Here is a 25,995-nt window from a genome sequence, read left to right on the forward strand (position 1 = left end):
CAAGCGAAAGGATGGACTAGATAGAAAAATAGATCAATAATACTGATGAATTATTCTACATCATAAATAAATATCGATTAACACCTTTTCATGAGTGAAAGATGTTAATAAATAGATCTAAAGTATTTGATTTTAAAACCATGGCTCTAATGTTAACTGTAAGCATAAAAATCATAATATGCTATTATTTTATAGAAAACTCTAATGTCAAAATTCAAAATCAAATAACAATAGATCTTTAAATTTACAATGCATATCTTTTGATGTTGCTCAAAAGGTACAAGGGGATAAAGTCTTTATCTTATTTGTAAGCACATTATCGTCGGATCCGAGATATGTAGTGATGCTGATTTACAAGAAGAACTAAGACTCATCTTCTCCTCTCTTCTTATTCTTTACGAGACCACTATGATCGATGAATTTAGGGATAAAGGAGATATGAGAGAAGATATGTAATCTCTCAAATCATGTATCCACACATTCGCATATATGCATATCCGCATATTCAATTGTTGTGTGTTGTGTATATAATTCTAGGATATCCTGTCTATTTATAGATGAAAGTAGAGGGTCTACGATAAGTAATTATAAGAGTTCCTCGCATTAAGTTCATCTCCTAAGAAATCTTGCCATAATTGAACTTTCTTTTTATTGAACGATAAAAGTAATCAAAATTTAATCATATCAATAATACATCTTACTTAATTAGATATGACCACATATCTAACATACATATATGATGGCGTGCGATGTGAGAGTGCACATGTTTTTTATGACGTACGGTATGAAGATACATAGATATGTTACGACGTGCAATGTATATATATATTATGACATGCAGTGTAAAAATGCACATAAGTATTATGATGTATGGTGTGAAAGTGCACATAAGTATTATAATGTGTGATATAGAAATACACATATATTATGACATATAATGTAAAAATACACATATATATATTATGATGACATGCAATATGAAAGTACACATATATGTTATGGTATGAGTATAGAAGTCTATGAATTTATTATATTTCTTACATGTGCATATAAGTATTTCAAATTATTTTGATGTAAGATTTTTATATTTTTATTGTGTATATACTATGTTGTAGGATTATACTCACCGAAGAAGTCATAAGATGATATGTTTAATATTAAATATTTATACTCATGATGTTGTAGGATTATACTCACCGAAGAAGTCATAAGATGATATGTTTAATATTAAATATTTATACTCATGATTTTGAATGTTTTATATATGATATGATGCATGCTCACCTTAGTAAAACTATAACAGGGCTGACAAGCTACCAATAATGCCCATCCTCTCAGCCACATTCTATATACAAACATATCTTGCAGGAGGCAAGTCTTTCAAAAAGCACCACAAGCTAAGCTTGTTCCATGGGCAACAGAGATCAATGGTACTCTACAACAGTGAAGACTACAAGAAACACAGGTGCAGGGTGTCCAAATAGTAACTTGGCATGCATATATTCGAAATGCAGCTACATAGTTATTTTTCCTTTCCCTTGAGTACATGATCGATGCCATTGATTGATTCATGGATGATATAGAGTGATAACAGACATAAACCATGTCATTCTTGCATATCTCAGTTAAGGCACCATCTAAAATAAAGCATAAGGAGGAGACAACCCCAACTTCAAGCCACCACATGTCTAACCCATCGCGTACTTCTGGGTCCAGCTTCTTGCAGTGGTCTCATACTTGTTCCTATCATTCTTGTAAATGTGTGCAATCTCTGGGACCAATGGATCATCAGGGTTTGGGTCTGTCAGAAGTGAACAGATTGAAAGCAATACCTGAAAATAGTGAAAAGCAACAATCAAGAACTTGCTACTCTTTTTCTACAGAAAAATGCGTTAGCTAGCCAACACTGGGACTTTATACATGAGTATGATTGCTCATTGGCTACTTTCATAATTTCGAATCATAAAAAACAGAATTTCCAAAGGAGAGAGGCTGCAGATGTACATAACCTCCCTCATCAACATGGGAGTCTTATGCAGTGGGAGGCTCCTTTAGAAGCATTAGCTGATTATAATCATATTGCTTGTCCATAACATTATTTTACTAGAGAAGGATAATGGAGCAATATATCTTATCTTTAATATTTTAAAATTTTGACTCATCAGCTACACATGTTGTCAACAACATATTCGGTCCACTAGTCTTGAAATCACTAATCTCGAACAAAAGAACCCTGATAGCGTTCTTTCTGACCCCGACACCGTCAAACTCCATAGTCTCTCTAACAAGTTTTCAGCCCTCAATTGCCAACTCCATATTAAATGGTGATCTAGAGCCAAGACTCTGGATTTGAGCGGGTGACTAGAACTCCAAATTCTACCATAAGATAGCTAACATCAAACGCTCTAGAAACAGAATCCATCCATTGAAAGGCACAAACGATACCGTTGCCCAGGATACCGAAACCATCCTTTCGTACTTTGTCGATTGGTACTCCTCTTTGTGGCGATAATCTTCCCTCACTTGGAACCTAGATTAGTCCTGTTGTCCCTCGATGTGCATTCTTGCTAACTCGGCTCACTCCTCCCTTATTCGCCCCTTCTCTAAGCTAGAAATTAAAGCTTCTATTTTTCAAATGGGCAGAGGTAAAAGCCTAGGCTCTGACAACTTTAATGTCGAGTTTTTCAATAGTTTTCGGTTGACCTCAAGGACAATCACCTTGCCACATTCGATAGATTTCACCCCAATGCTTTTATCCCTTCTTTCTGCGGTAGAACTTGGCTCGTCTTTATTAATAAATCCCCTAATGCTACCCTTATCAAGGATTTCCACCCTATTGTGCTATGTAACATTCTATACAAGAGCCTTGCTAAGACTCTTGCCACTAGAATCAAGGATCACATTTGTTACCTTGTTACTCATGAGCAATCGACGTTCATTAAGGGTGGGAACATTCACGATAATATCCTTATAGCCAATGAATTGGCTCACTCTATGTGTTCCTCCAAAAGTAAAAACCCTTCCATCCTTCTCAAACTTGATTTAGAAAAAGCTTTGATTCTATTTCCTGGGATCCCGTTAGGCAAACTCTTAGGACTATGAACTTCCTATCTAAGTTCATCAGTTGGATTGATGCTTGCGTCTCTTCTCCCATCTTTTCATGTCTTGTCAATGGTGAACCATATAGATGGTTCTGTAGTAACCGAGGCATTAGACAGGGAGACCCTTTCTCTCCCTATCTTTTCATCTTGGCTTGGCAAGTTTTTTCTTCTCTTATTTTGAGGGCAGTGTCAAACAAGTAAATCACTCCTTTCAATCTTAAGGGCACGAAGATCTCTCATCTTATGTTTGTGGACGATCTCCTCCTTTCTTTTCATGCTTCCCTGAAGTCTTGTTCTTCGGTTCTTAAAATCCTATGAGCCTTCCAAAACTTAACACTTCTCAAGGTTAACTTAGCCAAATCGAACATCAACTTCTCTAAACATCATGATCCTTCCACCAAGCATATGATCTGGGACAACCTTGACATCCCTAAGGACTCTTGGCCTTTTAAATACTTGAGGACTTCAGGATAGATACCAACACTCTTTAGTAAATAAGGCTCTTGATAAAATCCAAGGGTGGCATAAAGGACTTCTCTCCCAAGTGGGCAAAGTTGTTCTCATTAATTATGTTATTAACTCCCTAATCATATCTTGCTCAGCTCTTGGATTTTGGATTAGTTACTTTCTCGAATTTCTAAACTAACTCGTGATTTCTTTTGGAATGACTCCTTTAAGCATAAAAGAATGTACTTGCTCAGTTGGGATAATATGACTCTATCCAAGGAGACAAGTGGTTGAGGCATTCGAGACCTCCTCTCCATTAAAAAAGTCATTTGTGCCAAATGAGTTCTCCTAATTCTTAATTGTGACAAACTCTTTTGGGTTGATGTTTTCCTCTCTAAGTACAGAAGTCTCCATCCTTAGGCTCCTTCCCCCACTAGGGTCTCTAACTCCTTTAAGGCTATCTCCAAACTCACTTGAAACTTAAAAGATGGTTTCAAAAAGCTCATTAGCAATAGATTTTCTACTAATATTTGTGATGACCCCTGGCTGAACAATATTCCTTTTCCCAAATGGCTAACTTATATTGGGGTTAATGACATGAGACATTTCTCTTTGATTTCTGATTTGATTTTGGATTTTCAGTGAAATTCCTTGATGTTGGACTCTCTTTTTCACTACTTGCTGGCTAATCAGATTAGGAACATCCATCTCCCTCACAACCCTAATGATGATGCCTGGATTTGGACATTGACTCCTCCGGGTCTTCCAATTGTAAGCAGCACATATCAGCATATCACTCATTTCCTATTCCCCAGATGAGCCTTGAATGGGATGGAGGGCTATTTGGCAACTAAAGATTATGCCAAAAATCAAAATATTCCCTTGAAAATTTTCTTGGAATAAGTTGCCTACCTCAAACTATATCTCCAACATCATGCATTGTCAGTTTGACACTTGCCATATTTGTCACCTCTCTTTAGACTCACCTATGCATATATTCTACAAATGTGACCATGCTCGCTCTTTTCAGGAAACCATTCATGTAAAGCTGGGAGTTACCTTCCAATTTTTCTCAACTTGGTACAAGGGTGATTGGCTCCTTGAAGAAGCTCATCTAGATACCCCATCCCGTAGCCTCCTTCTTAGCTCCTTAGCCATGTCCTAGTGGTTCTTTTGGACTAACCGAAATGAAGCCAAGCATAGCAACCATTCAACCAGGTTATCCATACTTGCAATGAGGGCCCTAATTGCTGCTAATGATTTCATCAATATGCCCCCAAGCCCTAAGGGAATGATGAGGGAGGTTAGAGACATTCCTAAGGAAGTGCTTCTATTATTCTCCAAACAGATGGCTCATTTGTGTCTTCCTCCCAACCTGCAAGTTTAGGATTTCTTCTAAAAGCTGTGAACAGTACCCCTCCTTGGCTTGGGGGAAGCTGCTGTAAAGCCTCAACCCCCCTAAATGGCCGAAATTGCAGTTCTGTTAGAGGGCCTCCAAGCCACTCGAAACCTTCAGCTTTCCTCCATTGAAGTTAACACTGATTCGATGGAGCTTGTTAACATTGCTATGGGAATATCTCCCACTCCCTGGTCCTTGCGGAACTTAGTCTTGGACATTCTTTCTCTTTTTGATACCCTAACGTTACACACATCATACACATCCATAGGTCTAGCAATTTTGTAAGCCACTCTTTGGCACATTTTGGTAGATCACAAACCTCACCTTTTTTGTTTTCTGCTGCTGATAGTTCAGCTTCCCAGTTTGTAATCCAGTTTAAATCAATAGATTTTCTTTTTTAAAAAAAAGCAAGTTATTTGTGAGAAGCAAATTGAAACCAATTTGTCCATGCTATACTCTCCGCAAACAATCAACTAATACAAGCAAACTACAAAATCCATGACTATTAACTGCATCAACCTGACAACTCACAAGTCACCAATAAAAAAAGAGACAACATCATTGATATAGGAACCAAACAACAGCTGTGTGGTGCAATAAACCATAATGACTCCACGAAAAAGCAGCTGACCTTTCTAATAAAAAGTTGTAAAGGATAATTGGCAATTGATATTTCAAATGTACTAAGTAGTGAGCATTTTTGCCTCTCAGTCCTACAAAAATTTAGTGGGTCAAGATTCCAGGGAAAGAATGTAGTCTACAGTTTAATTTTATTACCATTTATTGCACTAAATAATTAAAAATATGAACTAGTGAATGTTTTTGGCTCAAGATACCCAGGAAAACATAACTTTAATTCAACTCTAAAAGAATATGAATGAAAAATCAGTAACCTTGGAAATGGTTAATGCAGGGCTCCACTGCTCCTTTAAGATGTCAAGGCAAATGCTCCCATTGCTGTTAATGTTTGGATGGTAGACCTTTGTCCTGAATGCTACCTACAGAACCTCATAGGACTTGAGACAATCAGCATTCATTGTTCAACCATGACTGATAAGATGTAGCAACACAATTGTTGTTAAATACTTGACAAAATGTCATAATTGAAAAGACATCTCTATTTATAGCAAGCACTCGATAGTTGATACAATGAGAAAAAGTAACAGTAGGCCGATATAAAATTTTATGATTGTATGTTGTACTTCAATCGGCCCTAAGCAGGCCAAGTTACTTCCCATTTCATCTAAAAACTATCAAATAAAATCAGCTCATGATATAACTGCTTTATTTACAACCAGGAAAATTATTTGGTTGACATCTTCAACCAAGAACCCCAATGCAGCGATGACCTAAAAACTTCTTGATTAACATTCTCAACTTACAAAATAACCAGAGGTGATAAAACTTATAACTTGCAAATAGACTTGAACATTTCAAAGACTCAATCATGAGAATACATTAGTCAAACAATTACTTCAATATCAAGCACAGTGAAAAAAGTAACCAAATAACTAGCCCCAAGTTTCTGCAGTTTGGAGTTTTTGTTCCAACAAAGACGAGGCATTTCATCATAATCATGCAACTCTCTAACTGCAGGGAGAGTGAATGCCCCACACTACTACTCATCAATCATCTTAGGAAAACTCTAAGAAAGCAAAGGCAACTTATCAGTATTTCTTACACACTAAATAGTATCTTCCCCCTTTGTTCTTGGGTAGATTTTAATTTACTAAGTTTAGTTCACAACCACCTTCTATTTTGGCATAGTGATAAAAAGCACATCTTTCCACATAGGTAGCATAGATTCTAACGTTAGACAAAGCACTCAACAGAAAATCTAGATACCCAACTAGGTGGAAAAGCAAGATGCCCAAAATCAATAGCACACTGCACATAACCAAGTGTAATAACAATAAAAAAATCATATCCTAAAATCAGTGACTTCTGGTAGAGAACATCTTCCCACAAGTTGACGTGCCCACAAAGATCAAGGATGAAACTCTTCAGTATAAGTTCCATCATGATCACCAAGGCATTTCCTCAACCAGCAAGAAAGGATCAAGCCTAGAGGATCACCCAGACCTTATTAAAGTATGTTTCATCACTTATTTTCAGGATACATTATCCTAATTAACTTCTAAACTTCTGAAGATAGAATCAGAACATGTCATAATCAATCTAGCATGACCAGTTTGTTGTTTGTTTTATAGAAAACCCATTTTTGAAAGAATTGACTGGCTTCCTATTCATGGATAGTAGAAGGAACATTTTCCTAACTTAGCTGATATGTTGCCAAAATGCTTCTGGATTTAAGCCACACCAGGATTGAAGTTTCCAAAAACTTCAGAAAAAATACTAGTAGAGATTGCTTACTTGTTATCATGGTTTATGTAAAAATATTTAGAAGTTTTAGTCGTGTTACTGTACTGCAAGCATGAATTATGCCAAAAGAGAACTTCATGCTCATTGACATCCATATATAGAAATTCAATGAACTACAAAAGTGAGAGAAAGAAAACACATATGCTAGCACAAAATAATGAATTATCTAAATACAAATCAACCATTCAAGGATGAGATAAGAAGATGGAATATCAGAAACTGCCAAATCTCAAGAGCCTCTTGAAGACATCAACTTAAAAGTCTCAGAAGAAGATTGAGTAACATTAGTGATTTCAAGTTTAATCAAAGTGTGATCCTAAAATGTCTTGTAAAAAGAAGTCATGCTCAGAAATTACCTTCTTAAACAATAACAATGAATCAAACAAATGCAGCAGTGAATCCATAGCCAACAGTCAGATAATCAATTTGTCAGTCATCTATGAATCACAACCAGAAAAATTAACAATATCATACACTACTTGGATTGGTTGTCATCAATACAAAAAAAAAAAGGTTCAATTATCAGCAAACTCAAACGATAGTCACATATCATTAGAATATGCCTTTCTCAACAAAATGTCCATACAAAATAACTTCATTTACAATTTTTATCCTTGGTGTCACTATGAGTGGCTCTTTTGTCATCTAGGTATTAGGATTCAAGTCACAAAAATGACCTCTTTGCTTACATTGATTCTTCCCCTGCATTGGTGGAATCTTTGTGCACCATGCCATCCTCTTTCACTAACTTAGCCTTTTTATATGAAATGTAGGCACACACTGGGTTATTGTCCAAAACACAATAACGGGGAACGCTGATTTCAGTAGCTCACATTTTTGTCCATTAAGTGGACCAAAAAACATTTCACTCATATTCTATGACCTGGATACTAGAATTTAATCATCATAATATTTATAAAGCTGTCAGATGTCTAATCTCGTAAGGTTATCAGTGTCAGCAGTAGCACATAAAAGCTTACGCTTGATATGTCTGAACAGTTGTTGCATATATCTGAATGAATTATTGAGTCATCTTGCTACTTTTATAACAGTAGTAGAATAGGAACACAGCTTATTCCTTAATACATGCATCACTAAAAAATAAATCAAAATGAAAGCCAAACAGTCTAGATAATGAATTATTTGTTAGCTCCAAAATGCTAGCAATATCATAAACAAATTTCAAGGAAACAAGTCAAAGTAGGAAGCCTAGTCAAACACCTTAACAATTACTAGTTCTCATGGTACCTTGGGTGGCTTGAATGGATAGTCTGGAGGAAAGTGGATGGTAATTAGAAAGACACCCCCCGCATAAGGACTATCTGGGGGACCCATTATTGTTGCTTGCCAATGAAACATGTCTTCTGCCACAGGGCCTTTTAAGCATAAAAGCAATCAAATTTGTGAAAACAGAGTTTACAATGTTAGAAAGTCTGTGAAAACTCAAAAGACATGATCAAAGTTCTAGCTTAAAAATCATCGCTGTAACAATGTGATGTTCTCTTGCATAGCACATTGAATTATTTTTATTCATAGACATTAATCAAAGTGTAGTTATATATTATGCTGTAAGTGTGTAAATGCACCTTGTAATAATATATACCATAACAAACACATAAAGAATGACTGGAAGTGCAAAGTTCCTTCCCTGTGATAGATACAATTACTCACCCTTCAAATGATGGATAAAAATGCAATGAGAAAAGTGACCGGTTGATTAGATTATGAAGAATGGATAGTTTTCCACCTCATTGTTTTCACTTTTCATACTCATATGTCCAAGAAGAATGTAACTCTTTGTCTATACTTGGTGAATTTGAATTCTCAAAAAGATATAATTAGCCATATCTGAAGCATTCAACTTGATGCTTAAGAACAACCTGATACAAGGATTGCTGCTATGTTGCACTCTAGCAAATATTTGATATTATTAGCTGGCAGAAAATAGTATTTTTGGATGTATATTTTGTTTAGAGAAAAATAACAAATTAAAGCATATCTATAGCTTATATGACTAAAACAAAAATTACAGACTCTCATTTTGTTAGGCCTATATAAAAGGATCAAACAGGCATTCAGCAGAAAGTATTTGAAAATATACCATACAACTACCACATGATTGTAAAGTTCACTTATCATGATATTTATAACTACCCACCTTTAAAAGGTTGATGCAATGGCTATATGAGTAAGGCAAACAGGTGATTGAATTATGACTTATGGATTTAATCACTGGTGTGAAAGCAAAAAAAATGCTACATACTCATCCTGTAATGCCAACACTGAAGCAGAAGTCAACATTGTACATTGCAGTAGTCAAATGATCACATTACAATATTTAATAAGTTCAAAGCTGCACAAAGAAGCATATCACAATGACAACAAAAAAGGTCAAGGATCCTCAAAGTGTGAACTTCTAGCATTACTAATTTCAATCACAGAAGCACCATATCAGGAGCCAGCTACAGGTTGCATCATAAAACTCAGCACCAAGATATTGTTTAGCAACATCGCTGTTTTCGAAAATACTATCCTTTTAGCTTTGGTCATCGTGCATATCTTTTCATTGTAAAAGAGATCACTATTTGATCAATGGATTAACAAAATGATGAAAAAAGTTTCTTTCCAAATCAAAATGATGTATCGACATTGCTAGAAATTTTGCTTAATGTGCTCAATTGAAAACCTCTTGCTTACTAACAACCTCAAATAATCAAGAAGTTCTCGTCGTCATCGTAACAGCATGATCCCAAGAAACAGAATTCACTCCAACGTCTTAGATCATCTCCTATAATCAAATGCAGAATCGTGCAGCCCTAAAGCAAGCTTAAAATATGGAAAGGGGAGGAAAAGGAAAGAACTTCTCTGATCAACAGAATCGTGATCACAACTCCTATGATACAGAGATATTTGCGAAAAGACGAAGAAAAAGTAACACCTTGACCACGACAAACACAGACCTCAACCACTCCACGGCAATCTCACAAGGAACCAACGCCCCACGCAGGCGGGTCGCAAAACTCACGCAGCTAATCGCACTCAAAAGAAGAGGAAAGCAAAAAATGCAACTTTTTTGACGCAATCAGACAGGTAATCGATGCTTATTTAGATCGGCAGTACCTGCGCTGCAAGAAGTTGGGGGGTCCTTCTGGAGATCCTTGAGCTCTTTCAAGATCCGCTTGGAAGCCATCGCAAGGACGTCCGACTGCTCCGACCAACCCAGAAAGATCGGATCCCAAACATAAGGATAAGAATTCGATCGAAAACACCAAGATCGAATCAAAGAAGTACCTGCTCGAATCGTCGAACTCTCTCCTCTTCTCCCAACACGAGTCGAGCGAAAGAAGGAAGAAAGGAAAGGCGAGAGAGGCTTTATTATTTACACGACACGCATCATTATCATCATTATAATGATAATATATATATATATATATATATATATATATATATATATATATATATATCATCTTAAGAAATTTCTTATTTTCATCTCGATATTCTAACAATTTCTTATATTCTAATATAAGTATTGCGAAAATAGTATGATCTCACAGATGAATTATGGGATTTGAAATAGATCAAATATAAATTATATGTCACAATCATATTACAAAGACAATGATACTAAGATATTGATATGACCAATTGGCATTAAGAGATTTTCAACTGAGCAAATGATATATATACTTATAAAAAATTACAAAGGATATATAAATATCTCTAAATATATTTTTAATTATAAATTAATATTCACCTTATCCTTTGTTATTGTTCTAAATTTATTCGATGAACTAAATCATATTTATTAATGAATGAGTTTTCACCATTAGGACTGATACACAACCTCTTATCTTCGTGCCATCCCACTTCAGATTTTTATTCGATTTTTATTAATTAAAATATTCTCGGTGAGATAGAATGGATAGTCGATGTTTAATTATATTTTGTCAAAGATTTTAAATTATCAAGAATATGAAGTACAAATATCAATGTTAGGATTTGTCAAAGAGGCGACATGGAATGACATTCTTGCATTTCTTCTTCAATCAATCTATGATTAAGTAACTTGAGTGTATGATTAAAAAAAATTCCTCCCTCAAAACCTGTATAAATATTAAATACATTGTTCTTCTTCACACCAAGTTCTTTTATTCCTCGTATATATCATTCCAAACAATCACAACATACATAGCATGATGTGCGCAATCCACTCAGTCAACTTTCTACTGTATAATAACAAAGAGTCTTAACATCGAGTGATACCACCATGTCACTGCTGATGCTACTTCAATCACAAAAACCATCCACTCTCAACGTAATTGCATTAGCAGACATTGGTCTCAGATCGAAAACAGCTTTAGTCGGTCACACAGTCAGTAAACCTTCTCATCACATGAATAAATCTTAACTAGTACAATCAACTGTGACTAAATAACCTTGATGCTTGACACAATCTTGAGTGCAGCTACCAGGTCAGAGCCACACTGCTAAATAGGCAAGTCATTCACAGCCTACTCATGCACAGGCGAGCTACCAAGCTGCGCGTTCAGCTTTGCCAGCAGCAGGACTGCATGATCTTCCTTGTTTTGCCTGCTTTGTAAGATTTAAAACCTGAAGAAAATGAGAATGCAAATGTTTTGATCAGGCATTTATGCTAAATTTAGTACCTCCACTAAGAAAGGAAATTGCCGAAGCCGAAGGAGAAATCTTATATCCCCAGATTTGCTGATGGATGGATGCCAACTCACCTACAGATGCCGTGGACGTAAGATGCTGATCTGGCTTTATACAAAGTTAATAGAAAAGTCATCATAGTAATTGCTCGCTGAGGTTGACATGGTTCTTGATCACAGAGAATTCAATCATACAACATTTCTCCTGGACACAACTGTATCACGGTGGATGTGTGAAGTCAAAAATACTGAATGTTGAAAAAAGCACCCAAAAACCTCTTCTCCATTAGCAAGTTGGGCAAAGACCATTCTTCCAGGCAGAAAAATATGCATCCATCTCAGAAATATAGCAGGTATATGACAAATAATAAAGTCGTAACACAAATTACACCATATATATGTAAATATATTCATAGACTGGTAGGATAGAGATGAATGGCAGATATTTTCTGAACTACAAGTGTGAAATTCCACACCATGCCTATCAGCTACTTCATGGAGATACAATATGAGAACAATATCGGTGCACAAAAGAGCAGAACAACTTTCAGCAGAGTTGAAAGCAAAAGAACTGTCAATTGATGGAGATTCTGCGAATGAAAATTTTCATGACAGGCAATCAACTGTTGGCCAAGCTTAAAATATAAAGGATATGAACTTTACACATGTTCAGAATTGCCACTGGACTATTTGATCTGCTAAATGAGAGGTCCAACGTTACACATGCTTTGCACTGCTTTGATTCATGTGGATAAGGAAAACAGTTTCTGTCTTGCAGTGCAACCATAAAGAAGATGTTTCCTATATTCTTCAAATACAGTGAGAGGAAAGATCCTGCCACTGACATCAAATAAAAAACCCTGATGTTGCTGAGAGAATCTCGTGTTCAATTTCCCGCACAGCCTGTGTTGTAGTTGGAAACAGAAACTTATAAGAAGTTTCATGCAGGTTCATAGAGACCCAACATATGCCCATCAAGGCATCGCAAGGCAGCAACCTGTACAGAAAACTTACCAAATTAATGAATTCAAAACATCTCAGATGATAATTTTAGATGTATGGATAACATACCTTGCCATGGATTTCATACTTTATGGGGCCATCGAGCTCAGCTCCCAGTGACATTAGTTTGGTCACTGTGCTGTTCATGTCAGCTACTGTGAAGGATAACATGGAAGAGTATCCTTTCTGCATGGTTATGTCACTGTGACAAAAAAATTGAACACTGAACTTCTGAGAGATGTTAAATTTATGTGACAAAATAATAGAATGTTGGAGACAATATACGCAAGCATGTTATCTCCTAGCAGAGCACAGTCCTAGGTTGTGGCATTATGGTGGTCTCCCAAGCCCATTTTACATAGTACTTTGCAGAAGAAACTACCTAGAGACACACGGATTAAAGAAGGTTGTGAATCTTACCATTGCAAGAATTTTAGGGAAACCTGGCATGTGGGCCTCTTAAATGCCAAAAAACATCTGCACATTTCTCCCCTCCTCTCTTTATCATAAGGACCCATTTGAATTTCCATATACATTCAAACCACCTCTTGCAAATTTTTTTATTAGCATACAACTAATATGGGGATATAAGAAGACCTTGGGCTTTGTAGTTTAGTTTTGGAGAATTAATGTAACAGTTGAAAGCTTATCTCTGTATTCCAGTGTCTCATATGCACTCTTTACCTTCTCTCTCTCCCCATAATTTATTGCCTACTTGCTTCTGGAATCCCTATTCCATTATCAGCTAATTATGTGAAATTTCTGCATATCCATGGCCTGTTTCTGAACCCACATTGTTTGCTTATTTGAAGTCGTTTCCTGGAAGACGATACAATATGTTTAGAAATGTACTGTGGCATTTATATCCTTGCTGTTTTCTTTGGCACACTTTATATATATATATATGTGTATATATATATATGTATATATATATATGTATATATATATATATACATATATATATATGTATGTATATATATATATATACATATATATATATATGTATGTATATATATATATATGTATATATATATACATATATATATATACATACATATATATATATGTATATATATATATATATATATATGCTCTTGATTTAGCTTCATCAGGTTATGTCACTATACTGGGTCAAATCAAACACAATGGTTATATCAGTCAATTACAGCTTAATTTGCAACAATTATAATTTGATGACAGAACAGAATAGGACGAGTTGTATTTAAAATCAATATCTACAAAGAAATAATCCCCAGGTGAACCCTGTTCTCAAGGAGAATCCCAAATACATGAAGTCTGCTCTTTGAGAGATTCTTCATTGTTTCTGAGCCTTGCAATGGCTTTTGGTGCCAAGTGTACAAATTAAAATCTCACAGGATTGGCACCTGGGAAATAAGCAGCTATTTTCTCAAAATGAGAAAACGATACTGCGGTAAGTACTGGAATTTAGGGAAATATGTAACAAATTCTCCAACAGTTACAGAACTTAAACAAGAACAGTGATTCACAGAAGAAAGAAAACAACACCATAATAAGATCAACGGTAGCAGCACCTGATGCTTATTGCGCAACTTACCTAATTCTTGAATATGTTCCTGCCACTATAAAACCTCAAATTCTCAGTCTAAATATTCAATCTTGTTTTTCCGTTTAGTCAAAATAGACAAACGCCAACGTTATTCCTTTTCCCTTTCTAATGGTGCATTAGATTGCCTTGTCCTTCCCACGGTATCACGCTGCCTCTAAGATTAGTCTACCAGTAGTATGTTGTGTTCGTTTAGTGTGGACAATCTACAAACAATTGGTCGGCGAAATATGACGGCATCGTACTTGAGCGGATTGCACAAGGATCGGACCGGAAAGGGATAAGAGACTACTCAAACGAGAACACGGTGACGGAGCGAAACCTGGGGGAGTGCATGAGTGCCAGCTTGAGGGGGCCGGACTGGAGCTCGGCCCACCGGAGGGTGCAGACGTTGACGCTGAAGTCGAGGCCCTCCGAGTAGAACCGAGCGGCCCTCGGCACGTCCCGGTGCAGCTGCAGCACCCATCGGAACGCCGCACCGCCCGCATTCGCCATCGCCTTCCCTCGTCCGCTCTCGTTCGCGGACACAATTGACGACGCAAGAGCGACCGACCGATAGTAAGAGGAGGAGCGTCCGCCGTATGCAACCTTGTTGAGTGTTTTACATGGATATAAGATTGATGTTTATGTCAATAAATTATGGAAATGATTTAATTATTTTTCTAATAAACAACATTGAGCTCTACACAGAACACTATCCATATTTGAATTAAAAATATTTAATTAAATTATTTTAGTTATTAATTTAGTTATTTAATTATTAATACTGTTAGTGTAAACAACTTTAAGCCGTGATCTCTGTTGAATCTCGTATTTTGATGATGAAACTACTTAATATACGTTTAATTTGCGTTTTGAGTGACGCAGGATGCTTTGATCAGGATGAGACAATTAAAGCAGGAACATCATGTTCTGCTGGAGGAACATGTCAGAAGATTGGACGTCGGGCCGGTGGATCGGTTGACGTATCGACAGAAGGCTTCGGGTCGTGGACTCGGGCATCGGGCCAAGAAGAGCGGGTATTGTGCCAAGGATATCGGAGTTGCGGAGTCAACTGGCCGATTGGGCAATAGGCTGCAGGAAAGGACGATGCGCCGAAGAATCGGACGAAGCGTCGAGGGACCAATGACATGTCAGACAACGTGATTAATGCTTAGTATTAATTGTCTCGATCGAAGTTTTGTTTTACATGTGCAGGATTAACTACGATGAAAGTAAGACATGCAGCAGGAGTTGCGTCGGAGTCAAGACAATGATCACGTTGGGAGTTCGAGAGCTCGACGGAAGTTCGGACAGTCGTCGGAGGTTCTGCGGGAACAAATCCGAGAAGTCCAGAAGTTTGCCAAAGGAGCTCGTCGGAACTTGCCAAGTGGATCGTCGCAAGTCCAGGAGTTTGCCGGAAGTCCGCAAGAGCATCACCGAGGGTTCGTCGGATGATCGACGGAAGTTCGCCGGAAACTCGCCGGAAGAAGCGATTGACGCACCGGAGCGAGCTGCAGAATTTGTCTTAGGAAATAATCATAGTTAGCACATTGATTAAGTTAGAAATGGGAGGTGATCCCATTAGCTTAATCTTGGGGCAATTGGGCCCCTGAAGAACTCAAATTGGGCCGAATGGATCAACCCATTCGGACCCAGGTTGTTGTGGGAGGTGCAACCGCCCAAGCCAAGAGGTAGCACCGCCCAGGCTATGTCTCCCAGCGAGACTGGGAGGTGCAACCGCCCCAGCAAAGAGGTGGCACCGCCCCGGGCTCAGTCTCCGAGCGAGACTGGGCGATGCAACCTCTTCTGTCAAGAGGTAGCACCGCCAGAGCTCAAGTTTCGAACTCTGCCAGGCGGTGCAACCGCCTGAGCTCGGTCTTCGAGCTCTGGCAGAGAGGTGCAACCGCCCCTGACAGAGGTGGCACCGCCCAGAGGCTCAGTCTTCGAGCTCTGCCAGGCGGTGCAACCGCCTGATCCCGGAATTCCAAGAATTGACAGATTTGAGCTCCAAATTTGAACTGGGTTGGGGCCTATAAATACCCCACCCATTCAGCACTGAAAGCACAGAACACACACTCGAAATCTTGCTGTCTTTCTGTGATTCTTAGAGCTCAAAACTGTTAGTTCTCCTCTTTCTGTTCTTCAAAGTTTGAGTTGTAAAGAGAGGAGAGAAAACTTCTGTAAGGGTTGTCTCCTAAGCCCGCCAAAAGGAGTGAATCTGTAAGAGGGTGGTTAGCCTTCGCCTATTGAAGGAAGGCCTCTAGTTGACGTCGGTGACCTCGTCGGTGGAGGAAGCCAAAAGTGGAGTAGGTCAAGATTGACCGAACCACTCTAAATCTCGGTTTGCATTTCCTTTGAGCATTTTACCTTTACTGCAAACTTTTCAATAGCTTACTGCCCTCTGCGATTTTACGAACGAGTTTCAAGGTTCAGACGTAAATCTGCGTTTAGACGTAAATCTGCGTTTAGACATAAATCTGCTTTTTCGTATGATCATCTTATTGCAGATTGCGTTTACATTTTGAGCTGTACAATAACAGCACACTGCCTTTATACTTATGCTTAAACTGCGTCTTATCTAATCAAGTTATTTATGAATCGACACTTAGACGTAAATCTGTTTCTTCGTACGAACGTCGGATTTCAGTTTGCGCCGATATTCTGGTTTTCATCATAGCTGCAAACTGCCTGCATAGATTGACTTTAACCTTGCTTAGTATCAACTTTCATACAGAATTGTCTCTATCGTTCAAACACAGCTTTCGGTTTTAATCGCAGAAAGTTTTCCGCTGCACTAATTCACCCCCCCCCCTCTTAGTGCTCTCGATCCTAACAATCTCGGGGCCGACGCGGCTCGGTTCAGGTCCGGATGACGGGGGATCTCTCAGGGGGGGTTCCTCGGGACTGCAGAGGTTGCCGGCTCGGGTCGGTTCGGTCGTGGAGGTGGGTCGTCGTTTCCTTCGGGAAGGGGTTCCTCGCCAATGCGTCCGGAGAGAGGCGCCTCGTCTTCGTCCCTGCACACAGGTCGGGTCGGGATGCTCGACCCGACCCCTCCGATGATTAAGTTAGTCAGTGGTCGCAGGAGTTTTTCCCGTGTTCGCTGTCATTTCTCTCCCCCCTCTGGCGCTCAGAACGCAAGGGTATTTATAGGGGAGTTTAGTGTCACCTGACGTGCCTGCTCGCAGGGGGCAGGATCGTACCTTCTGATGACGTCTGACATCGATGTTGGCGTGGCGTGCGGAATCGAGCCTGAGCGATCGTTAATGGGCCTCGATTGACGTTTCGGCCCGTATCGACTAGGCGCTGTCAGCCCGACAGAGACGTGGGGCGTCAGCTGATGTCATGCAAGTCTTATCGTAATTATCACCCTCACCAAATACTAATTATCTCACCATTAATTTTAACTAATCCATTGCTAAGCACAAAATAAAATAACTTTGTCCTCATATCAAATAATTATAATATCCTTTTTACGATAATATTAATATATTATGTCAAATTATTGGAAAATCATATTCATCTCCCCCGTTTAATTATTTGGTACAAAAATCTCGTCATATTTTAACTTCATCCTTAATCCAAATCAATCAGCATAATATCATCCTCACTCATTAAAAAACCTATATAACATTTTTTTTTTTTTGCTCGATCGAGAAAAATATGCAGAGAATTGGTGTATGATGTTGTGGCCAAACGAGTCATTTTACTGACAAAAGCCCAAAAACAACACTGTATTCAAGTATGTGAACAAACCACTAAATAATAATCACCATTCTTATTGTCACATTATCCCGTATATCAAGAAATTATGGGACTTAATAACATACGAAAAAAGAAATTATTATTGCCAAAACTTGTCATTTTATATTTAAAAGATGAGGTCCCACCAATGCAAAGGATTAACATACACAAACTGTACTTTCTAACCCTGAAATTATATATATTTTTTTTCTTTAACTTTGCTGATGTTACTATTGGAATATGGACAGCGGATTCGGTGTTGGATTCAACAATAACTAGTGGCGATCCCTGTCCTCGTTGCATTACCCCGGTTGCCCTCCGGCACCACCACTGCACCTGCACAAATAAAGATGCCCATATTAGTTTGGAGAACCATACTGAGCTAGGGAATTTAATCTTTTACTGGCTGGAAAATCTCATCTAAATCATATTCCTGGAAAACCATTTATGTATCTGAGGCATAAGGAGAACGAGTTATAACTCGATCATAAGTAACATTGGGATTCATAACCAATCATTAGGAAACCAGTTAAGCCCACTCATAACGGTGGAGAATTGAGTCATGAATCAATGTAATAAAGGAAAGAAAGTATGAAGATGCATACATTGATCGACAGCAATTCACCATGAAGCAAGGATTTAAGCACTATTATTGTTGTAGCTCGGATGCCACAGATTTGATTGAAAGGGAGAAATTAAAGCTACCATGCAGCTTTACCAACTAGCAATGATCTTTGCTCAATATTTATTGCTGCAAATTAGCTGGTACTCCAACTAAGCTAGGTTGAACTACTAGTGCTGTGGACTGATTGGAGGTGCTCATCCTTTTCTACAGGTCAACTAATGCCCCAGGAGGGCCTTACAATGATATGTGTATGAGAAATATACATCAATCACGAGAAAACAAATTTCTAGATCCAGGTCATTCATGTTACTAGATAAGGGAGGGATTGGTTTATGACCCAGCTTTCAGAGATGGATCACCTGTACACCAGCTTAAAGAGAGAGTAGAAGCCATAGGATGAGAGAGACAGGAGGAGTAACATGTTGCCAACATTAAGACAATTTGAAATTGATAACAGATGGGACATCAGAAGATATACGAGCATCTAGGAGGGTTGACATTGATGGTTGTTTGGAATGAAGGTGGTAGAGGATGGTCAATCAGCACGATAGTGATAAACAGATGGTCAATGGATGCATGACAGTTAAAATAATCAATAAATTATGATATGAAATTCAGCAACATTTAGAAATTTAAATTATCATGTGGAAAAATGACAATGTGAGAATGTGGTGTTCAAATTGGGACATTTTAGTTTCTTGTTGACAAGAAGAAACTAATTCATCTACAACTGAAGAGCAAATTATATGATCAGAAGCAACTTGTCCACCTCTATCTATTTTCCCCTTCCCATAAACAGTAAACATTTGATTCCCCCCTCTTGAAGTGCTGTTACAAATTAACACTTTGCATGTCTGAAAAATGCACTTGTATTTCTATTGCAAAGCTAACATGTTTATAAATATAAAATACCAGCTTACTTCAATCAAACTTCATAATTATGCTTTTAAGCAAATTGCATACCTTTCTCAAATGTGACACTGCAAGATGAGACAGATAGTTCATGTGAAGACACTACTTAGGTTGGATAAGGTATGATGCCCAGACTGCATCTGCAGGTGGTGGTGGCCGCACCCAGTGTCCAGGTATCCGGCTGCATCCAAAGGTACCCACAAAATGAATTTAAAATTAAAAATAAACACAAAGGCTACAAGCCCTTTTTTCTAATTTCACCCAAAATGAGATGAAACAACACCCAGATCATATTAGTAAAGCACAAAACAAGTCAGTTCCATAACAAAACACAAACTGAAGTGGTCATTGATGCAACTCAGTGGCCAGTCCATGGTCCAGCTAAATTAAACAGCAAAAAAATAATAAGATCAATATATTAAAAGCCCTCTTTCATAAGATGCTAATCAGAAGAAGGCATGTATTTAAAGTAGACAACCTTCTTGACTTCCTTATTAAAAGGGAAGATTCCAGTGCTCCCCCAATAAAGAATATAAATGAAATCTATGACCTTAAAAGTTAAGTCTTAATTGACATTTTGCAACGGCTCGAGAGGCCAAGAAAGAAACTTGTGTTGGAAAATTAAAATAACATCAGTTTATTTTAGCAAAAAAATGTTGTAAGTTGTAACAATATTCCCACTTCCTAAAACAGAAAAGTATGATGTTAGTATATTATAATTCTGGTATAGTGCCCATATGTTAACGAAAAAGTCAAGGAATGTACCTTCCTCCAGGTCTAATATAAGCATCCCAAGTTCTTCTAACCTGAAAATATGAATTGAATTTTGCAACCATAAGGCTAATACATTAAAAGAACATAAAAAAAGAATTGCTAAAAACAGTGAAAGAACTTGCATGAGAGAGTCAAATAAATGTCACTATTTTGGATACATTATACTTGTAATACAATCTTAAAAGATGATTGAAAATGCTTGGATCGGATCATTAAGTACGATTGACTACATCTTGAAGTTAACAGTTCATATAGTTAAAAGCCTTTGAATAACCACGTTAACACACTAAATACTGTTGATCATTGCAATTAAGGATTCAAACCATTACGCAGAAGCAAAAATAAATTTTGTATACTCGATAGTGATATATGGGTTAGAGACCTTCAAACAATATGACTAAAACCCTTTATTTAGGTCTTTTAATCTAAGTAAACGAATGTAACAAAGTGGTTAGGTCTTTTAATCTAAGTAAACAAATGTAACAAAGTGGTTTGTACTTCAATACCACCAGGAATGAATGAGACAATTTCACAAGAATATTTAATAACATTTGCACAAAAAATTATCTCAAATGAAGAAAATAAAGGATTCGTACTATTTGTTAATCTAGACTAAAATAATCTACAAATCCAGAACCATAAAAGCATCAAAAATCAGTTATACTTGACATAAACTATCTGCACTAACTTATCCTTATAAGATCAAACAAAAACTATAACTACTTTCACAGACTCAAACAACTAAACTAGGATAACATAAAAAGGATTAGCTCCAAGATTTGGTGAACTCACTTCAATTAGTGTCCCCATATCATTGTTGCTTCCATGATAATAGTGGAGGAACTCAAATGGTAAATTTGACACAGAGTCATAGCCACTACCCCAACCCAGAGCTTCATCCTTCTGTTGTTCAGACTTCATATTTGCATCCATGACCAAACTTCCTTCACTTTGGCCTTTGGTCTTAGATGGCTCGCCTTCAATTTTATCAATAGAATTTGCTTCTGTTATTGCGTTCTGCATAACTTTTCTAGACTCCTCGGCTGTTGCAATGGCATCCTTGGCAGCATGTGTGTCAGCAGCAGCTGCAGCTTGCCGCTCCTCTTCCTCAACAGCAGCTCGTACACGCTCAAGAAATTTATCATCCTCTTCTGGAATGAAATGACCTGCACAACCACAAATTCAAGATCTGACAGGCTTCTTACTTGGAACAGACCTTACTGAACCGGGTCAAATCATCCGGTCTTTTTTACTTGGAAAATTCATGATATAGTAAAACAAATCCTTTTTTACTATCAGACAGTTGTTTCAATCGATCTGTTGTTAGAGTAAATTTGTCATTTGTGCCTATTTGTTTCAGTTAGTTGCTGTCACAACAGTATAATACTAAGATTGTTATTAGTGAACCTGTGTAAAGACTGAATTCTTTTGGCATAAGCTTAACTCTCAAAACAGTGCATGACTTACTAAAATAAGACTTCAAATCACACAAAAAGTAAATGTGTTCTTGTCATACTACAGATCGTGTTGCAATGTATGAAGGATAATATTTGTTATATCACACTAGCAAAACTGAGATTATTATAATCTGACAATTCTTTAGCGCAACTTATCAAGATCTAACTAAAAACAAAGAAATTTAGAAACTATATAAAATTTTGGGAGTTTTATATAATTATAAAAAAAAAAGGGTGTCTTGCCTTGTTTTTTCAACTTCTGAATTCTGATGGAGTGAAGCTCTTGCAATTTCTCAACAACTAGGAAAAGCTCAAGCTGAAAGTTAAGACAACTTTTGGTTAACAATGCTAAAATTATCAGGACTGACAATTTTCTTTTAATACTATCTCTGAATGCAAAAAACAGAAATCGTACAGATATCAAATAATCATGTGTACCACCAAATTAAACAAAATCCAGCTATCTTTTATGCACTGATAAATGTAGACAATAAAATAATGGAAAGGCATATGACAAAAGGAATTTAAGCACATTACTGCAGTAGTCAAGTTATATATTACAAGTTCATGATGAGGGCAGGCTCTTTTCAAGAACAGACAGTATATTTGGAAAAAGGAACAGATTTCCACACATGCCACCCAAGATCAGGACAAGATTCAACCACTAAGTACCATGAAAGATTGAGGTCGGGAAGCAGAAAAACACATCAGCATGACTATTTGCCATGAGGAACTAGCTCAAAACTTTCATCGGTAGTAACAGTATGACAGTTCTGCCATCTTACCAATCCACAAATAGCAGTACAACATGGAACTATGTCTGTATCACAGGGATTCATCTGTGACATGCACATCAGCATCAGCATAAAATATGCCTACGTTTATTGGAAATTCATACGGGGATACATTGTCAAGTAGCACCTATCACAGCAGTCATATCAATCCTCTCCCTATTTCAAAGCTGTTGCAGTTGCATCGTATCCACATGCCTTACTAACCTTATCAAAACACAGCTAAAATCATCACATGAATTCAAGAAGCTTCCTTGTTTAAATATGATTTGATTAGTTTTGAAATGTAAAAAATAAATTACAACTCACCGTCCATTGCAAAACCATCTTTATCAAAATGTTTAATCATTACAGAACATACGGCAATATATTGACATTACAATGTAACAGAATAATCAATAAATGTTGCTCTGTCAAGGAAATAAGATGAAATGTAGATGACTATCAAATATCAAACAACACATATGCTTGAAACAGCCATTAAATGATTCAACAACTAAAGCATCTGAAGAAAATTGTGTCGGAAACTCAGAATGTTGGACACATCAACAGCACGATGATAAATGCCAAGTGCCAACATGGCCCATGACAAGGCAATCCTTGATGGAAGTACATTTTTCAAATGCTCTTATAACAATAAAAAAACAGACAACATAATAAACTGTCAAATCTCAAAATCAAATGAACAAATAATATACATTAATAATTAGTACTAAATCATGAATACTCAACATCCTTATTGTAGCATACATGTGATATGTGTCCAGAATGTCTTACCTCAGATTCTAGTCTCTTCCTCTCCTCTCTAGACTTCAGCTTTGCAATTTCTTTCATGCTTTCTACCTGGAATCACCATGCTTAAGTTAGCCACTAGGGAGAAGGTTGAATTGGTAATCCATTGTAAGATCAGAAAGGACACATACATGCATCAACAAGAACCATAAAAAGTGATAACCTGATAATAAATGTAAAGAAAAAAATTTAAACCACAACGTTTCCTAATTATGTCAAGAAATAGTCTAAGTGGCTGGAAATTTGCCATTGTATGTTCAGTATAGCAGCACCTACATATTGAATAGGAGACTCCTAAAAAAATTGAATACTAATCGGCATGATGAACTTTAAAGTTGGTGACCTGGTTCATTGAATAGATTATCCAAAGGAGGGTTGCAAAGAAAACAAGGAAGAATGATTTGGCAGGAAGAAGTCAACAATCTACAGTATAGCAAACGGCAGGATGAGGAAATTTCATGTTTTGAGAACTTAAAGACTAGCAACCAAAAAGCCCTGTAAGGTACAAAAATCATACTGAACTCATGACTAATAAATGGCATACCTTGTGTCTCGCCATGTCGTTGGCAATCTCCCTAGCTCTCCATTCATCAGCATCGTGGTCAGCTTTATCATAATCTTCACGCAACTTCAGAACATAAAATCAATCCAAGAACTCAATAAATAAACATAAAGCAGCAATACAACTTGTCTAACGCAGGCACCGCAAGTTTAATAACTTTAAGCTTATCAAGAAAGCCTCAGAACAGAGAGAAATTTAACTAATATGGCAAACCAGTCCTGAACAACCTTGCGTGCTAATTCAGCAACACGTTTTCTTTTTTTTTTCTTCCACAACTTGTTCCTTTTGGACTTTTGCAGCTTGTTAGCAAATTTAACTGCCGCTGACTTCTCCTCCCATGGTATTGCTTGACTTGTGATGCCATTAAGAGGCACAAGCTGATATTTCAGAGTCGAAAGCAGTGTGTTGGCTGCCTCCATCGAGAGAGATTCTTGAACATCCAGACTGATTCTCTTTGCTTCAATCAATTTTAAAATTTGCAAATTCGACTCATCCTCAAAACACCGAGAAACGCCGGTGGCAATGGAATCGTTTAAAGACGGCGACAGTTCTCTTGGTGATGGGCAATCCAAAGATAAGGAAACTCTTTCAGAATTGGGGTCCCTTGGCCTTCTAACACGAAGAATTTCTTCTAGCTCTGTCTTCCTGCAGGAAGCGTTTATACAATTGAAGGACTAGGATGAGGAATCAAAATCAATTTTTTTTAACAAAATTGGATGGTGAGCAAATGTACAATGCTTTTGCAAGACCAACGGTTTCTTTCAACTTTCTCAGATGCTCATGCACATCTTCCGACTGCCAGAAGGAAGATAAAGAAGATTGAGCAGGACGCCATGTCGGATTCTGAGGAGATGCACCGGGTGCAAATGAAGCCGTAAACATGGTACAGAAGAAGGGAAAAAGAAGCAACTGCAAGGCAAGAGAACAGTTACATTGTGTCAGAAACAGAGTTAATATATATCTGCCTTATCGATACATAGGAGCCAATCTCAAAAGAAAGAAAAAGACGTCAGGAAAAATATCATTGTAAACCACGACTACTGGATGGCCCCCAAGGTTCCCTGCATCTTCCTTCCCATTCTCAATCGAGGGTCATCTTTCGAGAGTCAATTCTTAAACACAAGGCTCTCCATACTGACAAGCAGTAATCTTTGATAAATCCATTATCAACAGAACCGAAAATGATGTGACAGCGGACCTATCCTTTAATACTGGTTTCTGCGTAAAGGAGCATTCTCACCTTGCGATTGCACGAGAGCCACAGGAGCCACGGAATCTTGAGAAGATCCACCTTAGAGAGATGTTGATCGAGGAGGGGGGCGAGTTCTCCCTCCTCGCCTTCTTCCTCTCGTTCGAGTATGCCGCCCTCGACCGACGGAGATGAATTCGGCACCACCGGCGGAGAGCACCTTCAGTTCACTAGGGCTCGGGTAGAAGAACGGAAGGCAATTTCTAGTGGGCGTGGGTAGATGAACAGTGGCTCGTGAGTGGACACACTGTGGAGCCCGCTTTGGGGTCGTCGAGTGGGTATAATAGTAAGTAAAACGTGTTTTATGCTATCTATTTTTAATATTTTTCATAATTTCGAAAATATTTTATAATATAATAATTAGAGCAGTAATATTTAGCTACACTCAGTCGACTAATTCATAAGATGAATCAATCCAATTTATTATCTTATTATAATATTTTTTAATCGAAACATCATAAATATAGAATACATATAGAATCTATTTATCTTAGTTATAGTATTTTTAAATAATCATATAA

The 25,995-nt window shown here is 37.5% G+C and overlaps 3 protein-coding genes across 6 annotated transcripts; all 3 read right to left on the bottom strand.

The window, feature by feature from the left end:
- Positions 1–1,473: 1,473 nt before the first annotated feature.
- Positions 1,474–10,714, bottom strand: LOC135593955 (ubiquitin-conjugating enzyme E2 10-like). The gene is made up of 5 exons (XM_065084319.1): positions 10,621–10,714; positions 10,450–10,534; positions 8,578–8,705; positions 5,841–5,945; positions 1,474–1,832 (listed from the first exon to the last, which is right to left on the bottom strand). The coding sequence occupies exons 2-5, from the start codon at positions 10,517–10,519 to the stop codon at positions 1,689–1,691; spliced, it is 447 nt and encodes a 148-aa protein (XP_064940391.1). The 5' UTR covers positions 10,520–10,534; positions 10,621–10,714; the 3' UTR covers positions 1,474–1,688.
- Positions 10,715–12,558: 1,844 nt separating this feature from the next.
- On the bottom strand, positions 12,559–15,177 carry LOC135593956 (uncharacterized). The gene is made up of 3 exons (XM_065084320.1): positions 14,912–15,177; positions 13,074–13,206; positions 12,559–12,999 (listed from the first exon to the last, which is right to left on the bottom strand). The coding sequence occupies exons 1-3, from the start codon at positions 15,082–15,084 to the stop codon at positions 12,943–12,945; spliced, it is 363 nt and encodes a 120-aa protein (XP_064940392.1). The 5' UTR covers positions 15,085–15,177; the 3' UTR covers positions 12,559–12,942.
- A 3,128-nt stretch (positions 15,178–18,305) lies between these two features.
- Positions 18,306–25,674, bottom strand: LOC103999321 (U11/U12 small nuclear ribonucleoprotein 59 kDa protein). Of its 4 annotated transcripts, none has more exons than XM_065084321.1 (10): positions 25,466–25,674; positions 24,959–25,134; positions 24,453–24,870; positions 24,208–24,291; positions 23,649–23,714; positions 22,324–22,396; positions 21,416–21,789; positions 20,615–20,655; positions 19,901–20,030; positions 18,306–18,648 (listed from the first exon to the last, which is right to left on the bottom strand). In XM_065084321.1, exons 2-9 carry the CDS (start codon positions 25,105–25,107, stop codon positions 19,952–19,954), a joined length of 1,284 nt encoding a protein of 427 aa, XP_064940393.1. In that variant the 5' UTR covers positions 25,108–25,134; positions 25,466–25,674; the 3' UTR covers positions 18,306–18,648; positions 19,901–19,951. The 4 variants fall into 4 exon arrangements, with proteins under 4 accessions (XP_064940393.1, XP_064940396.1, XP_064940395.1 ...); XM_065084324.1 differs by lacking the exon at positions 25,466–25,674 and adding an exon at positions 25,261–25,368; XM_065084323.1 differs by lacking the exon at positions 25,466–25,674 and adding an exon at positions 25,258–25,356.
- Between the last annotated feature and the right edge of the window lie 321 nt (positions 25,675–25,995).

This window comes from Musa acuminata, chromosome BXJ1-9 (genome assembly GCF_036884655.1).
Source record: "Musa acuminata AAA Group cultivar baxijiao chromosome BXJ1-9, Cavendish_Baxijiao_AAA, whole genome shotgun sequence".
Lineage (NCBI taxonomy): Eukaryota > Viridiplantae > Streptophyta > Magnoliopsida > Zingiberales > Musaceae > Musa > Musa acuminata.

What these genes read in the sequence shown, in the direction of transcription:
- LOC135593955 (XM_065084319.1), bottom strand. Translation starts at nt 10,519, where the DNA reads ATGGCTTCCAAGCGGATCTTGAAAGAGCTCAAGGATCTCCAGAAGGAC. An exon ending in CCCAACTTCTTGCAGCGCAG is followed by an intron (nt 8,706 to 10,449) that starts GTACTGCCGATC and finishes TATGCTTAAAAG; the next exon opens with GCCCTGTGGCAGAAGACATG. An exon ending in CTGCATTAACCATTTCCAAG is followed by an intron (nt 1,833 to 5,840) that starts GTTACTGATTTT and finishes CACTATTTTCAG; the next exon opens with GTATTGCTTTCAATCTGTTC.
- LOC135593956 (XM_065084320.1), bottom strand. Translation starts at nt 15,084, where the DNA reads ATGGCGAATGCGGGCGGTGCGGCGTTCCGATGGGTGCTGCAGCTGCAC. An exon ending in GCACTCATGCACTCCCCCAG is followed by an intron (nt 13,207 to 14,911) that starts GTTTCGCTCCGT and finishes TTTTTGTCACAG; the next exon opens with TGACATAACCATGCAGAAAG. An exon ending in AGTATGAAATCCATGGCAAG is followed by an intron (nt 13,000 to 13,073) that starts GTATGTTATCCA and finishes TTTTCTGTACAG; the next exon opens with GTTGCTGCCTTGCGATGCCT.
- LOC103999321 (XM_065084321.1), bottom strand. Translation starts at nt 25,107, where the DNA reads ATGTTTACGGCTTCATTTGCACCCGGTGCATCTCCTCAGAATCCGACA. An exon ending in ATATGGGGACACTAATTGAA is followed by an intron (nt 20,656 to 21,415) that starts GTGAGTTCACCA and finishes TCATATTTTCAG; the next exon opens with GTTAGAAGAACTTGGGATGC. An exon ending in TATATTAGACCTGGAGGAAG is followed by an intron (nt 20,031 to 20,614) that starts GTACATTCCTTG and finishes CTTTGGATGCAG; the next exon opens with CCGGATACCTGGACACTGGG.